The 18188-nt window shown below is 41.5% G+C and overlaps 1 protein-coding gene across 1 annotated transcript in view; it reads right to left on the bottom strand.

Moving 5' to 3' along the window:
- Positions 1-18188, bottom strand: part of ADGRA3 (adhesion G protein-coupled receptor A3) — a 99396-nt gene that overhangs the window by 17844 nt on the left and 63364 nt on the right. The window contains exons 11-14 of the mRNA XM_004681374.2: positions 13514-13675; positions 10577-10780; positions 1661-1874; positions 1271-1479 (exon numbers count right to left, since the gene is read on the bottom strand). Of these exons, the coding sequence (XP_004681431.1) occupies positions 1271-1479; positions 1661-1874; positions 10577-10780; positions 13514-13675 (789 nt within the window). The remainder of the gene's footprint in view (positions 1-1270; positions 1480-1660; positions 1875-10576; positions 10781-13513; positions 13676-18188) is intronic.

Here is an 18188-nt window from a genome sequence, read left to right as displayed (position 1 = left end):
ACATAAAACAGCTGGACCTACCGAGGACTTCAGGGGCCTAAAAAACACGTATTCTGGGAAGTAGCTGAAAACAACACCCCTTTATAAAACCCATTTCCTCTACCTGTCTGCCTGTCTCCTAAGGTGAAATATACTAAGTTGAGGAGCAGAGAGATAGCCAAAAGATGGCTGAGGAAAATCTACTCTAATTCAAGCTTACTTTAAGATTCTTTTGAGCAGTAGTATTTTTTTTTAAGAAAGAAAATAACTCACAAAACCTAAAATAGATCTTATTTCACATTATCTAAGCAACAGGTTCATAAATCGGGAGAAGAAAAAGCATAGGCGTATTCTCTCCCAAAAGCGCCTCCCCCCTAGAAAATGCCTTAGATCCATCAGAATTGCTTCTACTACTAAATGTGTGAATATAGACCCTGAAATGTTAGCACAATAATTATAAAATAAAAACTTGAATGGTCAAATGCTCAAAAATTTTTTCATGTAAATAAACAGAAACAGCACTCTCAAGCCCCTCGAGAATCCATCAAATTGTACCTGCTAGGAATGTTCTATTTTCAGAGGGCAAGTGAAATGTACAATAAAAGATCTATGCTTTGGTAAAGAACTAGTTATTTTACCAAAGATTAATAGGTGTAAGAATGATAAATAACAGAAAACATTAGCTTAATTAGCATTAAAATTGAAAAGGCATGATTTGTGTCAATTCTGTCACTTGCAGTGACTACACTAAAATGATCATCATTACTCTACATTCAAAAGGAGTCCGAAAATTATGTTGTGACAAAGCAGGAAAATCCTCTCTATTTCATTGTGTCTTTGTGCAAACGAGTCCGTTTCTAGGTTGACTGTTGAACTGTATATTCCCAAGACAGCTCCAAATTACCAGAAGGTTAAAATTTAGTCGCACTGATTTACTTTGCAAGTAGAATGCAGCACTCTCCTGCCTTCCTGTGGCTATGCAGGTGCCTCTCTTTTTCTCTCATCGGTCCTTTCAAAATGCAAATAAACATGCAAATAAATAAATAAATGCGCAAATGAGCAAAACCAGATTCAGTCTGAAATGTTTCATTTAGTAGTAAGTCAATTTCCCTTGAAAGCCAGATTCACACCCAACAGCACCTCTCACGTAATTAAAAGGCTCAGGTTATGTCAAAAGTTTTTTTAAAAAAGCAACAACTAAAAACTGCAATTGAGTCTAACTCAACATGGGGGGGCGGAGGGGGGAAACGTGGGCCAGCAGGGTCTCTACATCAAGCGAACCACCACATACCATCAGGAGCGCGTAGTTACTGAGCGAATAGCACTGAATGGCCGTGATGTTCGCGTCCGAGTAGAGGATATGGCACCCGTCAGACTTCCAACCTCCTTGTCCGTTCAGCAGGTCGAAATCCCACTGGGCGGCCACACCATCCGCTCCGTGTGCGATCCGACGCAGCGTCACGTTAACCGGGATGTGCCGGGTGTCCACATTCACACCATCTAGAGAGAGGGAAATGAGAAGATTCCAGAAATAGACTTCATTTGCACTGAAATGGCGACGTCTACCTAATGGATGCTCTGAGATTAATAAGTGCTCTGGGATAAACGCAACGGAACAAAAATGAGCATTTCAGAGCAGGGGACGCTACTCAGTGTCGGGCAACTACAAGACCACGCGCACCGATCTTGGCGAGGATCACGGGAGTAACCACCGTGCGCCGCTTGCCATCATCAGCCAGGTGCGTGGAATTCCCGGTGGCTGGGAACAGCTTTCCGTTGCGGAACGCGATGAGTTGAAGCTTGTAGACAGAGTCATCGGTGGGTCTGACCTCTCTTTTTTGCTTGGGTGAGAAAAGAGAAGGCGGTAGCTGAATGGAAGCCTCCACAATTGTATTCTGAAAACAGATTTAAAACACAAAAACAGAGAAGAGATGCCATGTTAGCATGCAGAAACCGGGTTCAGAGGTATGTTTTCGCATCAGATGCTGAATCCATGTCTTAAATACACATGCAAAATTGAATAGTTCAAACAAATTATCCGTTAATTGTTATGTCTGAACAATACATAAAAGCCAAGAACAAAAGCAGCATAAAATCAAAAGATATGCAGATTTGATTGCAAAGACTGAAATAAACAAGAATTCTTACAATCGACAAAGTGAATGTTCCCTATTGATGAGGCAAGCAGCTTTGAAAGGAGTCAGGGAAATCAAGTGATGTCTGTGCCTTGGCAATGACAGAGTAAATAAGCACAATTGCAATCTATCATTAATGCGAGTGTAATTAATTTGGGCTTATGGAACTTTAAGGTGATTTATGATGGAATCAAACTTCCAGACAACAAAAGAAAAACATAATAGAAGCTGAAATTCAGCAAATTTTCATTTTACTGAAGTTTCCCTGAGACTAAGAAACATTATATGTAAAAAAAAAAAAACAGTAACAAATAGGAACAAGGGAAAATGCTGATAGATCATGTTTTCAGACATTAATTAGAAATGTTTTAATTATAAAAGACGACATTCAATAAAAAAATGAATCTATACACCCAGGCAAGCAATTAACTATCTTTAAAAATCCCTTATTTTAAGAACTTATGAGTCTTTCTCCTGGCACTAAGCTCTCCTCCTCCAATGCAGTATTCACACTGCCTACAGAATTTCCTCCTAGGAGTCAAATCTAACCCTCTATTTCTTCAGTTAAACTAACAGTCTGGTTCTCCCACGTTCAGCGAATACTGGCCTCAGACCCTAAGTATGTCCTGTCATTTGAGTGAGAAGTACATCTTGAGTTCACCTTCTAACAGTCCCCATATTATACCTTGTCATCCAGAAAGTGCATTTATCATGTGTTTTCAATTTTCGAACTATTTATTTGGCAAACATTCAAGTATCAAACAAAAGGCATTTAAAAAAATGATCACCAAAATAAATTGCAAATAGCTAATGAATGTTTCTGGGTAATATAGTAATATGACAAACTGTTGGCTAGAAATATTTTCTGCCATAACATGAGCAATCTGTTTATCAAGATTGGCTATGTGTGGTTCCATGGGTATGCGATGAAAATTAAACCTTGTAAAATGTAAAAGTTTTATTTACTTTGTCTTTTTATTGAAGCACCATTGGTTTACATACTTGTTAGTGTTTAGACAGTACGAACCCCCCCTCAGGCACAGTCATCATTGTGGACCCACCACCAAGGCACCCACAGTCCATCACCAAGACGTTATCTTAGTCCACTGTGCTCCCCTCCTCCCCCAAGGGATGCCGCTGGTCCAAGGTCAGCTTTCAAGAGTTGGTCATAAAGTTTGTTTTTGATCCTTTGTTTGGTTTCTCTGTATTTCACACGCAAGTGGCATCTTCTGGCATTTAGCTTTTTCCTTCTGGCTTATTTCTGAATTTACCCATTTTTAAGATCTGTTTCATTCCCCTGTGCACACAGCACATGTGTGTATCTGCGTATGAAATGTTACACTGCTCTTTCAGCTGGCAAACTCTTGAACTAGTCTAATTTGATTTGGGGCAAGATAGTTCCAATGGCAATACAAAGGGTGATTGAGAATGAGAATGATTGAGAACCATGCCAAAGACTACACAAAAAGTCTTACACAAGGAGATTCTTGGATTCTAATTCCACTGTCTCCTCAGGTTGCTGCTTCTACATTAGTTGCTCCCTCTTCTATACTCAGTGGCATTCTGCACCCATCTCCACTAGAGCTAACATCTGCAGTGGCACAGGGAGCCACTGACAGTTTAACAGTTTCAGAGGGATTAATGTAATTTTTGACCCATTTATTAACAAACTTCCTGGCATTTGTATTTGAAAGACAAATGTGGCCCACTACTTAAGAAATTAATGAAAAGCTGCATGGTATGTTTATGGAGAAAAAAAAAAAGTTCTATTAAAGCAAGTAATTAAGTTTAGAATTAGTTTTCAATTGCTATGCTTAAAACAATGTTAGGACAGAACAGACACCCATAAGTACTGTTAAAAGTATTTTGGGAGTCTGAATACTGACAGTTCGATTATTATTTTTAAATGTAAGATGCCAAGAAAATACTTAGTAGAAATAGAGTTTTTACTGTTCTCATAAATACATCCTAATGAGGAAACAAAATGCATTATAAATTCATTTGTAATCTACCAAATTCCTGTTAGATATATAATTTTTTTTAAGTATATAATGAGGCACACAAAAAAGAAAAAGTCAGTAGTTAACAGTCAACTAAAAGGTTTCCTGAAAAAGTATGATATATATTGGACATTTACAAAAATTTAAGTTACTGTAACATTCACAAGATAACACTATTTTATACGTAACATGAACCAAAAATCTAAAAATAAGGTATAATAACGCTCTTGTAAAGCATTACTTATGAGAAATCAAAAGGATTTGAAAGGAAGTCATAGCTAATCTAAATGAAAACTGAATAACATCTGTGATTTCTAGCAGTCAAAAAAGGTCTTCAACACAAGTATAATCTTATAAACCAAGCAAAGAACAACAAATTAATAACTAAGTTGTGTGGCAACACTAACAGAGAAGAAAGACACGTTGAAAGCTGGCAAAAACTTATGACTTCTAAAATATCCTCAGAGCCCAATAAACAATGTTATTCAATAATACTTATAGCTTCCCTGGGTGGATAAAGAGAGTAGAGTGACCCAGGGATTTTGGAAAGCAAACAGCAACTCTATCAATAATGTTTAGATTTTTACAGTTAGAAGTAAAACTTATTTAACTGCTTTAAAAGAAGGGTTGATCATTTTCTAAGGAAAGGTTATAAATCTAATTTAAAAAAAAATCACTGAGGAATATTTATTTAATTTGTTACATTCATCATGATTATATCTGTTTGCTACTTGGCCTTAGGACAAGGAACACACATATAAAATTTCATTTAACCATTTATTTAGTTTTCAAGTATATAGATTATAGTGATAGTGATGGAAATAGAGATAAACTCACAAAGTAGAGCTAATAAATTAGAAAAATCACTCTTAAAGATCTGGGTACGTGCACATGTTTGAGCTCCCATATTTGCTACTGAAGATCACACACCCCTGATGGGAAGGAGGATCTGAAACAAAGACCAGGAACTGGGTTCAGCTTCATCACTTGGAAGCTGCTTAACTGAACAATCTTGTCTATCTTGAAGTCTCGTTGGCCACATTTTGTCAGTATCCTCTTAACAAACAGTTCTGAGGACCAGCGGGATCATGGAGTCATAAAGGTTACATATCTGTGGGTGGATGCTTTTATTATTATTTGCAGCAGTTATCTGGAAACTAGGGAGAGAAGAAACATCTTAAAGCAAGTGACTTGTCAAAAAATCATCTAGAACCTGGTCACATTTTAACTTCTGTAGTTCAATTTGGTATTAATTTTAATACTAATAACTGGTCAAGTATGAAGACACATGAAGTGACTACTTGACTTGCCATGTATTTGTCCCTACTTGCAATGACACTAGATGAAGAAGAAAATGCTAAGTATCATGGAGGACCATAGTGCAAAGGCTTCTGCTACATTTCAGCATCTTTCAAAACAATCTGGACTCTGCTCTTATGCAATTAAAATGTTCTGAAACCCAAATTTTGTTTTGGTGTACAGAATTCCAACACTAAACTTGGAATGTGTCCAAGAGCACATGACTTAAAAACAATAAAATACTAATTTATTAAGTTCTCTTTCCTATCTTCACTCAATTTTTAGCAGATAGACATTATGATACATCCGAATTATGTCTTGTGTTATTAACTGTCTGCCACCTTTTATCTCACTGTAGATGATTAACAGGGATTATGCTTGATTTTAGAATTAATTTTTTACCTTTCTTTGCTAATTAGGTTTGGCCATTAATTTTTTTTTTAAAGATTTATTTATTTATTCATACAGAGCTGGGGTACAAGCCAGAGATGCGGAGGGTGAGAGGATTCACCAGAGACAGAATGGGGAGCAGAACAGGCAGATGGAGGAAGCACACTGCTGAGGGGAGCAGCGGGCGGGTCAGGAGAGGTCTGCCGCGCCATGTGGTCACCTCCGGGGCAGGCAGGGATCGAACTCATGTGGAAGTGACTTCAGCTTCTCAGTGCTGTGCTTTAACCCACTGAGCCACCAGGGAGGGCCGGCCATTAATTTTTAATCAACAACATTCGTGAATGTTTTGTGACTACAGACCCAGAGACACACAGGCATGGTCCCTGGCCTCAAAGCTGTAACCCAACAATGGGGGAGACAATGACACTAAAGCAACAATCACAAGAGCTAACATATAGGCATTGTTTCAAATGACTGTATTTTTGCATCATTTAGTTCTTTCAGTCATTTTTAAGATTAGTAACCATTTCATGATTCTTCTGTAACAAAATATCTGATATTCAGAGAGGTTAAGGTACTTGCCCAAGTTTGTACAGCTCTTAGGTGGTAGAGCAGAACATGAGCCCGAGCAGTCTGGTGGTGGCAGAGACCATATTCTTGTAACTATGGTAACTACCATATCCCTTGGCCTCTCATTATCTCTCAACTCACCATCCTGTCATATCAGATACTAATTATTCTCCAAAATGAACAAACCACTGTGGGAATACCTGACAATGATAAATCCTGTCTGAAGAAAAGAAAGCAGGTGCCATCTTAATGGAGGAAGGAGGCAGGGGCTTCCCAAGCAGACACAGTACTGAGGGCACAAAGGACAGAAATGAAGGCATACATGCCAGGTCTGGAAAGCCAAAAGGACTCCATGCTGGGCTAACAGTCTAGACATCTGAGATGGGGAAATGCCGGGTGCGAAGAGGAGAAACTAGTACGTACCAGTGAAGAAGAATAATTTTGATAAATCAGTTCTTTGTGGCTACATTACAAATGAGTTCAAAACACCAATATTTCTCAAAGCTCTTAGTAGTTAACAAAGAACTTATGCTAACATCTGAGTTGTGGTACCAACAACGCAAGAAAGCATTTGGTTGACGACAACTAGATGGGGTGCTTTAAGAGTTAGAAGACAGGCAATTCTACCTCGAACAGACCGAAGATTGAGGCTGGCAGTGGAATTCAAACACCCCTCAACAAACCTAAGCCCCCAAAGGAAGAAAGAAACAATGGCACCACGTGGAACACACAACTTTAAAGACATGAGCAGAGTGTGCTGTGCCAGGGAGGAGGGGAATGATGAGGTTGGAATGCACATTATCAGGTTAAGATTTCCTGACGGCGATACTCCTGCTGGATTTTAGTGCACAGGTAATGAACTGGGACGTGAGAGAATATGGGATTCTTGAAGCATTAGCATGAGCCTGGCCTTAGACTGCCGAGCAGTTGGGAAAGGAACCAAGGGAAGTTGGCTATGGCTAGGCAAAAGGGACAAGAAATCAGAAGAGATGTGGAGCACAGAGGCAGATAAATGCCAACGAGCAAGCTTCCCGGCGGCCTCCCAAGAGACACACACAGGATCTTCAAAGTCAATTTCTAAGTTAGACTGACCCAGGGATAATACTGGCCATAATTAATTTTTTCTTTTTTAAAAAGATTTTAATTATTTATGCATACAGAACTGGGGTACAAGCCAGAAGTGCAGGGGCGGTGAGAGGATTCACCGGAGACAGAGTAGGGAGCAGAACAGGCCAACTGACTGAAACACACTGCTGAGGGGAGCAGCGGGCATGTCAGGAAGGTCTGCCGTGCCATGTGGGTCACCTCCAGGGCCAGGGATGGAACTTGCACTGAAGTGGCTGCAGCCAGCTTGCATTGCTGCATCCTAACCTGTTGTGCCACCAGGGAGGCCTAATTTTTTTCTTTTTAATGATGGTGGTCACACTGGCGTACAGCAGCACTGCATGTGACTCGGGGGACAGGCTCTGTCTCTCCCTTCCTGAGATGTGAATCACCACACCGTACCTGACAGTAGAGCATCCATGTCCGTCAGGCCGCAGTCCACCAGGGCCTCAGCCTTTGTTCCTAGCTCCACCCCTGCTTCAAGCAGCAGCCTTTGTCCAGTCAGGCTGTTTCAGCTTAGTTTGACAGCTGATGCTGGCAACATTAACAGCCGAAAATGACATCCACACGATCTAAATGTCCTCGCAGAGAAGGTGCTGGCCTGTGCTCTCGGCCCTCCAGGGGAGCAGGGTTAACAGACTGGTGTGTCCCCATTCTGAGGACCGAGGTACTCAGAACGAAGCTGTAGACAGATGCACTAGGGGATGGGGCAATGGCTCCTTGTAAAGAATCCGGAGACATTTTGATAGCATACTAACAGGCTTGGGGCACTGACACAGCCATCCTCTGCTCGACCAGTGGACACGAGAAAGATGGGGTTTGAAGGAAGGGGGGAGACGCGGTGACTACAGAGATCATGATGGCTTAGGTAATATGGAATGGGAAGCCAAGACCGGCTGTGACGGTGTCACGAGAGGAAGACAGAGCTTCAAGGAGTCCACAGGAAGCAATCAGGTAAGGCTCCTTTGAAGCCATGGGCTGTGTCTTTCTGGGTCTTCATACCTAGCACACCCTGCCATTCGAGGATAACATAATCCCCTGTTTGATGTTCAGGTTGTCCAGTGAGAATAATCAAAGTGCAAAGAAAAAAAGGAGAGGCATAAGCAAAGGGAATAAAATTTGCCCAACTATAAAGTTTAAAATACACAGAAAGTTCTCTATTAAAATGCTAAGACATTTTTGCTACTGACATTAAAAATGTTAACGAGTTTTGTGAGGCGAAGGAAATGATCCTCACTCAGTTCAACTGTGTCCATCTCTGAAGTAGGAGTAATTGTGTCGTGTCCTTGGTTTTCTGACCACAGGATGATCTTAAACGGACAGAATGCCATGAACTTGACAAATCTGAGAGTTCATTTAAAGGCTTCTACTTTAGCAGGGAGAAATTCTCTTTACCCAGAGGGGCAGGGTGTGAAATTGATGAAATGTATGGTTTCATCATTTTTAATCTCTTTCTACCAACGATCATGTGAGATAGAATGGTTCATCAATTTTAAGTGTTCCTCAGAGACAGAGGTTTCTCTCTCCTGGGCTTGTGTGTGATGCTGTTTTTAAGCCATTTCAGGTGTGCTTTTACCAATGGGAAACTAAAAAAGAAAAGGATAGATCTGCAGGCGGGGCTGGGCAGCGCAGCGCAGACTCTCCCAAGTCCAGCAGGGCCAGGGAGTCATGCCCATTTCCCTCTGAGTATATGGCACCCAGTCACTACTGATCCTTTAGCCACTCTCACCTGGCTGAGGCTATACCGGGCAACGGGGAAGACGGGCTATTTCTGAATAGTCCATCCGCTCCCCTTACGGAGGCCAGCTGGGTAAGAAACAGCACATTCTTTCAGTCATCACCCATCCAGTATTTACTGAGTACCTACTATGGTCCAGCGCTCACATTTGAGCGATTTCTTGGGCATCCCTTTGAGTGACTTCTTATGCAGTCATTAAAATGTCTGGACCATTTGTGATAATCATTCAGGACCAGCCAAAAACCCAGAAAGTGCCATGTCATTAAGAATCAGCAGGGGCCCTCCCTGGTGGCGCAGCGGGTTAAAGCACAGCACTGAGAAGCTTAAGCCACTTCCGCATGAGTTCGATACCCGCCTGCCCCGGAGATGACCATATGGTGCGGCAGACCTCTCCTGACCCACCCGCTGCTCCCCTCAGCAGTGTTCTTCTTCGATCTGCCTGTTCTGCTCCCCGCTATTTCTTGTGAATCCTCTCACCCTCCACATCTCTGGCCTGTACCCCAGTTCTGTATGAATAAATAAATAAATCTTTAAAAAAAAAAAAAAAGAATCAGCAGGAACACAGTTACTCGTGGCATCACAATGCTAACTGAAAAGGCGTCTGCTAGATGAGTGTCACCACTGTACCTCTGCACCGTGTTGATCCTAAATTGCAGAATCAGTGAAAATGCACCCTTTTCGCTTGCTGCAATAAAACCTGCATTTTCTTAAGACATATCACCTATTTCCGCTTTGCCAAAAGTCTTGACAGAGTTCTTCTGACGAAAGCCCAGCCTGAAGACTGACTCTTCATGGGGTCCAGTGGGAGATCAAGGACTTGCCGACCTTTAACGACCACTGGGGATACTCATCCAGGGACAAGCCAAAAACCCAGAAAGTACTGTGTCATTAAGAATCAGAGAGAACACGGTTCTGTGGAACTTTATAAAACAAGGTGGATAAGAATGAACTTTAAGGTCCAAGAAAACCTTTGAATAGGTAGTATTAACATATTCATTTCTAGCAATCAGCATAAAATAAAGCTTTTAATACATTGGTGCGGAGAAATGGTTCCAAATGGCACAAGCTGTCTGGGGCCCAAGTCCTACATGGCCCTTTGTGGTCTGAAATTCTTTTAAAGCAAATGCAAGCTCAATCACACTAATCATTCTCCCTTCAAATAACTTATTTTTTATAACTTCCAACGTGGTTCATTATATTGAGCCAATATAAACACTCAAGGGTGGTTGATGGACTAAAATACACTTCACAATATAGGAATTCTAAGTTGGCCAATATTTTTAGTTGCAAATAACTTTTAATAAGACTTTTTGCACAGTAATATTCTAGCAGAATCATATGTGATGACAAACTCAACATACCTTTAGTGCCAGACTTGAAAATGTGTTTGAAACATTGCACTTAAAACTCAGCTGCTTGTCGAGGTTTCCATCCGGGTCCCGCCTCCCATAGTCAGAAAGCCCCGAGCGGTCAGAGGCGGCCACTTTCTGGAACACGGTGCATGTCATCCCCGTGAAGCCAGCAGCCTTGATGACGTACGCTTCCAGCGCAATGTTGGGGGAGTTCTACAAAACCCAGTCAGACAGAAGTAGTCATGGAAGATGCGTAATACAAGGAAAAGCATTTGAAAGACTTTTCAAATACATAACACTCGACTTAAAAGACGAAGCTCGGGTTCTTACTAAGCAAAAACCAAGGGAAATAACATGAATGAATGAATGAATGAATGAGATGTTGGGTGCACAGGATATTCTGAAACAGAAAGGAGAGCTAGACATGAAAGAAAAATCAAGTTAATTTGAAGAGCTTTTGTAGGAAACAATGTGCTGAAGATGGAAGTGTTTTATAAAAAAATTAAATCGGGCAGAGACACCTTGATGATGGGGTCGGGAGGGGAGCAGGTTTGGGAGGTGCCCTGCACACCATGCTGTGCCTTGTTCGCTTTGTTCTTTTACAGGGAGACTTTGCATTAATTTTCACTAATAAAAACTTCACACAGGCAAACTCCATGGTTGTTTCTTCCCCAAGAGAGGGAGGTACAAGTCTAAGGAGGAGTAAGCAAAACAGGTCAGCAACATCACCTGGAAAAAGCCTCTCCATGCCCCAATAATTGTAAAGAATTCGAGAGAAAGACTGAACACAGGGACCCTCCGGAAAGCTTGAGCCGAACAACCCTAGCAGCTGTCCAGCCCACACCGAGCGGACCATGAGAACCAGCCTGTACAGAGCCACAGCAGACCAGAGAGCGGATGATTATTACAAAGCTGCCGCTCACGTGCCGGGTAAGGTGACAGAGATGACCTCAAGTTCCTGGGATGATAAGCGGCCTCTTTCCTTCCTTTCATGATGACTGAGCGTGTGTCTAGACTAGTCAAGGCACCATTCTAAGTCCTATTTTTAAACCAAGATCTCTTCTGAAGATTTTTTTTAAACCATAAAAAGTCTGGTGCAAGCTGTCTAAAATCTATTAGGATTAGCCACAGACTAGAACATGTAAAATGTAAGGAAGAACTTGCCCACTACCATGTATGTACATTTGTGTGTGTGTGTATTTATACATGTATTATGTATTATAACTGTGGGTTCCCCAAATTGTTAAGACCAGCGAATATATGCATTAGCTTTTGCCTCACACAGAGTGGAAACTCATACTAATCATCATCAAGACAAAGTAGTGCAGCCTCAGCTAAGAGAAGGGATTCTGCCGTTCTGAGGTTCCCAGGAAGCTGTACCACAAGTACATCTATCAGAAATAGCAATCCGATTCTGAGACAGTTCTTTGGTCTGAGTAATAACCAAGGTAAAGACTGGAGTTTAAAATGGGCCTACATGGCTGGGGAGGACCACGCGTGGTCGGGAGAAAGGCATGCTGGCTTCAAGTAGGCCCATGTCCGAGCGGCTTCCAAGACAGCTGCCACAGGAGGCCTTTGCTTTCTTTAATCAGTCAGGAACGTGATCTAACTCAACTGAACAAAAGGAGCAATAAACCCCAGTATCTTCAAAAAGACTCATTTGTCAGTGGAAAAATACTGACCCTGAAGTTCATAAAAATCATAGGGGAAAGTACCCAGATGAACACAGAGAATCAGGAAATGGAAAATCTGGAGCAGAAAAGAATGTGATTGCTAAGTATATAGCACCTTATTCTTCACACTGGCCACATTTTAATGTGGTAATGTAGAACTAGGGAGTTTCAAACTGTGACCTCAGCATAAACAACGTGTTACTATTTAATTTAATGATTATGAATTATAAGCAACTCATTATCACAAGAATAGGATTGAGTGACAGTGACAGTAGGTTCACCAGGGCTTAGAGGGCATCCCAGTTCCCCTATGAAAACTGAGCAACTAGAAGCATCCTAGAAATCTCAGAATATTCTTCCAGTACCAGAACAGATTACCCACTAGAATATATGATAAGCAGGTGAGAACAATGTCCTTATTCGTGTTGCAGAGCTTGGAGGATGACATGGTTACACCAACCACATTTAGAGAATAAGAAAGTAATTTCAAACTACTAAGAACAGATTACTCAAAAGCAAAATCTGCGAAAGCAGAAAATGCTGTAATCAGCAGCATTAACAGAAAACACCCACCCTATCATGACGTAGACCTATCTCTTCCGGGTAAGTAGTTTTATGTTTTTTCCACCTTACTTATTTTTGTATAACTTACCTCAGCGTTTGTTTTTCACAATGCTTGCTTTCGTTTCTCAGGTGTGTCCCCATAGAATGTCCGCCACCAATTCCTCCATGCAAAATACCCACAGTGCCCTGTCTCCCTTCCCTTGCTCCGATAACTCCCACTCCCTTGCAGAGTCTCTCTGGTTTATAATTGTCTGTTTATTTCTGTTCTTACTTTCCCCAGATGCCTTATTTGGTTCCCCTATATTCCTCTTATAAATGAGACCATATGATATTTTTCCTTTTCCTTCTGACTTATTCCACTGAGCATAATTCCCTCTAGTTCCATCCATCCTCTTGCTGCCAATGGCATGAGTTTATCTTTTTGATTGCTGCATAGTATTCCATTATGTATATACACATTTTCTTGATCCAGCCATCCATTTTGAAACATTTGGTTTGTTTATAGCCTGTATGGAGGCTCCTCAGACTTCTAAAAATTGAGCTACCATAGGACCTGGCAGTCCTAGTGCTAGGGCTCTACACAAAAGACACGAAAACACTGATTCCAAAGAATACCTGTACCCCTATATTTATTGCAGCACAATTTATAATGGGTGAGTAGTTTTAGATGCAACTTTTTCTCAGACTTGGAGGAAGGAGTCACACTTACTGTTGAATAAACATGAGCCCCATTCGCCAGCCGGTAGGTGGCGACACGTTGGAGACACTGCACGATCCTGCTGCAGGCCTTCGCCTCCCTCTGCGCCAGCCACAGGACACGCTCATCAGCCAGCATGATGTTACTTGCAATGTCGACCATCACGTCACCCAGCTGCAGGCAGGCAGGAGGGAAGAGGAAAGTCTTACGACCAATGACTATATTTAGAACATCACAATCCTAAGGAGACACCAAGATCAGCCTTCTGTCTACATTTTCACAGGACAGCACGTATTTTGTTTCTCATCAAAACATCTTCAGGTAGGAAGAACACATTCAGTGATGAATCGGTAGTGTTTAGTTCACAATCGTGTGCTTTAGTAACTGAAATCACTGGTGCAAAAATTGGTAGGCAGGACTGGGTCAGAGAGGAGAGGGGGACTGCCTGTGGGACTCGCATGGAAGGGAGCGACATCACATGGTCTCAGGTAGGAAATCTCAGCTCCTCACCTGGAAACGCAGTCACACACACTTTACTTTGTGTGATAGATTATTATTACTAACACTTAGAGGCTCCCTGCCCTGTTGGTATCCGCTCACACTCAAAACGCCAGGCACATCTAGCTACCGGAAGTTCCCTCTCACACCAGGTCTCTACACGGCCGCTGCCCACATGGCTCCCTCCACCTCGAATGAGCGTCTGCCTTCCTCCCGCCTCAGTGACCTGCTGTAAAGCCCAGCGCTATCAAACAGTGGGCCTGAAGAGGCTCTCGCTTTGCAATGCTTGTCCTACTTGCTTTATTTGCTGAATTTGTTTTACTAGCTCCGCTCATAACTCACAGAGGTAAACGTCTGTCAGGCAATGCCAGGGAATTGTCAACTGACCACTGTTGATGCTGACGTTTGCCCCACCATGGAGCAGTGCCCTCAACAGTCCAGTGACAGAGACAACACTGGTGTTGGGGGCTTAGTATTGAGCAAAATGTTCATGGGGAGGAGGGTTATGGCAGAAAGCACAACAAAAGCATTCCAGTGTGAGATCAGAGCATTTACAAGCTAGCTGGTCCTCTAATCAAGAAGTAAACATTCAAGTCGTTAAGCCACAAAGCCAAGCGAGAAAGCCAAGGCTGGCTTAGCAGACGTCTTTTGATCATTCCAGAAGATTCCAGCTGAGCTTTCCCATCCTGTTTCATATCCAAGACCGTCTCGCCATAGGATGTGTGATTCGGGGACCGGGGTGGGTTTGGAAAAAGTTCAGTCCTTCCCACCCATAGGTCACTCTGCAAAAATAATGAGTCTATGGGAAACTACCAGACCCCAAACCTGGAACGAGAGGTGAAAGAAGTGCATAAAGTACAGGGATGAAGACAAGGACTTCAAATCCTGAGAACCAGGGGCTGGACACTGCCTCTCTGTCCTTCCTTTATTATTATATTATATTGTATTATATCATATCATATCATATCATATCAATCTATCTGTGAAGACTGTGAAGATTAAATTCTAATAAATACAAGTTTCCCCCCACTCCCCCACACACACCATGCCAGGCACATGGCAAGCACTCAAGAAACATTGATTGTCTCTTCTTATTTTATTGTGACTTTCTTACCATTTCAATCTCCAACAAGGTCTCTCTTGGAGAAGAGATATATGTTAAAGCCTGTCCCCCTATGAAAATCCCTGCACCCCCATCCGATCTCTCACTACATACAGCCCTCACCGGGGTACATCACAATTGTGTCTTTATTTTATCTTTCATGTTAACTTCTTGAGGGCAAGAACAACTTATATTTATGTCTTTACCAGCAGGACCCACAGGATAGAAGCTGCCAGTTATGTAAAATTCATCCTACCATGCAGTATGTACTAAAGACCAGGGTGAGTAGACAGTGTTCCAAGTCACAAAGACACAAGACCAAAACAAACACACAAGCACCATTTTAGAGTTTACAGCGTACTGGAAGAAATGCAAAGCAGGCGAGAACTGACAATTCTCAGATCCGGCTCGCCACTTGAAAGAGTTTGCTGGCTTCCCAGTAAGAGAAAATCGATGTTCACCATACATTGTGGCTACTAGAGTGTGCAATGGCATGATATCTATGAAACAATGCACACTTCTTTAAAAACACTTGATTGCTAAAAAGTATCATCGGCAACTGAGTCTTCAGGAAGTTACCAGCTGTTTGCCTCTGGAGGGTACAACAGTCACATCAAAGGTAACTGGCCACCATTCCTCACAACAGATAGGAGGTGTTCATTTCCTGTCCTGTGTCCTGTTTGCTTAATTCTCACATAGGTATTTTACACTTTCCCCAAACCCATGACCTTAACAGGATCAGCTAAGAGAGAATTAGGAAAGGCCTATAGCCAATGTTGGTAGAATCCTAAGCCTGTTCACGGAAGATAGTTCATGGAACATTAGCATCCTGGTAGACACTCTGAATAACAGACAAATATGGGAAGACTTCATTCTCACAGAAGCCCTATAGCTGAAGCTACAAAAAGTCACTCTAACATGTCAATTATGAAGGTCACTAGCAACCAGACAGCAAGTAGAATAATTACTCCACCTCTGAATGGGAAGTTTGAGAAGCCGAGATATTTTGGTTAAGTTTTAGTCAACTACTGTGACCTACAGTTAACTCAACTTTTTATTTTATTTTTTTTTAAGATTTATTTAATTATTCATACAGAACTGGGGTACAAGCCAGAGGTACAAGGGTGATGAGAGGATTCACCAGAGACAGAGCGGGGAGCAGAACAGACAGTTCGAGTGAAATACACTGCTGAGGGGAGCAGCAGGCAAAGCAGGAGAGGTCTGCTGTGGCATGCAGGCCACCCCCAGGGCCGAGGATCAAACTCACACTGAGGTGGCTATGGCCAGCTGGCAATGCTGCATCCTAACCTGTTGTGCCACCAGGGAGGGCCTAACTCAACTTTTGATATAAAGATAAACAGGCAAAAAAGATGATGTGATAAAATATACTCTATCAGAAAAGAGCATAAAAGATAAAATATAGAAAAGTACAGAACTATATGAGATGTTGACAGATTAGTGCAATTGCAACTAAACTTGCTGTTTTTCATATTTTTTTAAATTTTTAAACATAGTTTTTATGGGTTTTTTTATTGCATTACTTTTCATTGAGGTAATGATGGTTTCCAACACTGTGTATGATTTAGAGAGGCAGGCTTACAGACTTTATGGAGATCTAGCATGACATCTAATACATGTCTCACCTCCACTGAAAAACTACCCGTTACATATCAAGAAGTACTGCTGCGACCCACCAGCCAACACCAGTAACAAAATGTAATGTGTTAATAATTGTAAAGAAAAGAAACATCTCTAAGAAGGCTACAATTAATAAGAGTGATTGCCTGAGAACAAGTTATTTTTCTCATTATTTTGTTCCAAGTGGCTAAGAACTAAGGAAAGGAATTATTGCCAAAAAAAAAAGTCCGCAGAGCAGGTAATAATAAAATGCTGCACGCTTCTCTAGCTCGGGGACGGAAGCAGTTCTGAATCCGTCACGGTGGCAAAAAAGGACGCAGAAAGGATAACAGTGCAAGAAAAATTACACGGGATTAAGAAAGTGTTTCTGAAACCTGACAAAGTTTAAAAAGTGCAAGTCAAATCTGAAAGCACTGCGTATTTCCTTGACCTCATTCCCTCAAGGTCATTTCACTACAAAAGGGCAGAAGGAATGACACACCTGCTCTTCCACCTGTCAGGCTAAACAATGAGCATCAAATGAAAACACGGTAATAGACATCGTCAAAGGCAAAAGGGTCAAGAAAGAAAAATGCCACATTAATAACAATGAAAGTGTTAAATGTCATCTGCCATAAGAAAAGATATTTCATATTCCTCTCAAAATACAAGTTTGGAATTCTGACTTGAGTAGGTTGAAATGATCTAAATTTTATGAATTGCTGATTTGCTAGCATATGAAACACACAAGATAACATGTACGTGAATTTGGTGGCAATTAATTTGAAGGTAGATGGATCAGAGCATTAAAGACTCATAGCTAAGACACCACTTATGTGCCTTGGCGTTAAATACTCGTGGGGTAAGATCTCAACTCTACCACTTACAAGTGAGATATCCACAAGCAAATTAGTTGGCCCTCCAATGTCAGTTTACTCATTTGGAAAATGAAACAAGCACCCTATGAAAAATGTGTCCCATTCCATCGTACATTACCAAAAAAGACAAATATCTTCATCAAGCCATCCATGCATTTTTGAGAAAAGTGAAGGAATTAGACTCTCCCTCCATCCGTGTTTCTAAGTACTCTTCTTAATTCTAATAACCAAAAAGAAAAAAGAGTTCCAGACTCTTGCGGGGTGGCGTAGAAAGCCAGGCCGCTGCGTGGGGACAGCTAAGGCGGAGATGGGGAGCAGCAGATCTGACATGTTGTCCAAGTTGAACTAAATAATGATAATGATGGTGGTAGTTGGTATTATTTTTCAAATGGTTTCCGTGTTCATCTCCTACTTACAAATTAAATATAATACTGAGACCATACTTAATGTCAAAGTATGTTATTATCCTGATTACTTTTAATGAAGGGATTTTTCGCTGTGAAAATCCTAAAGGTGCCTTTACATCGCTCATAACTAATTTCACCGCCAAACGTCTCAGGATCCCACTGTCGCTTTCACAGTATCTCGCTTA

The sequence above is a fragment of the Condylura cristata genome, unplaced genomic scaffold (assembly GCF_000260355.1).
Source record: "Condylura cristata isolate star-nosed mole 26May11 unplaced genomic scaffold, ConCri1.0 scaffold00012, whole genome shotgun sequence".
NCBI classification, from domain to species: Eukaryota; Metazoa; Chordata; class Mammalia; order Eulipotyphla; family Talpidae; genus Condylura; species Condylura cristata.
This window is presented reverse-complemented; position numbering and strand designations above follow the sequence as displayed.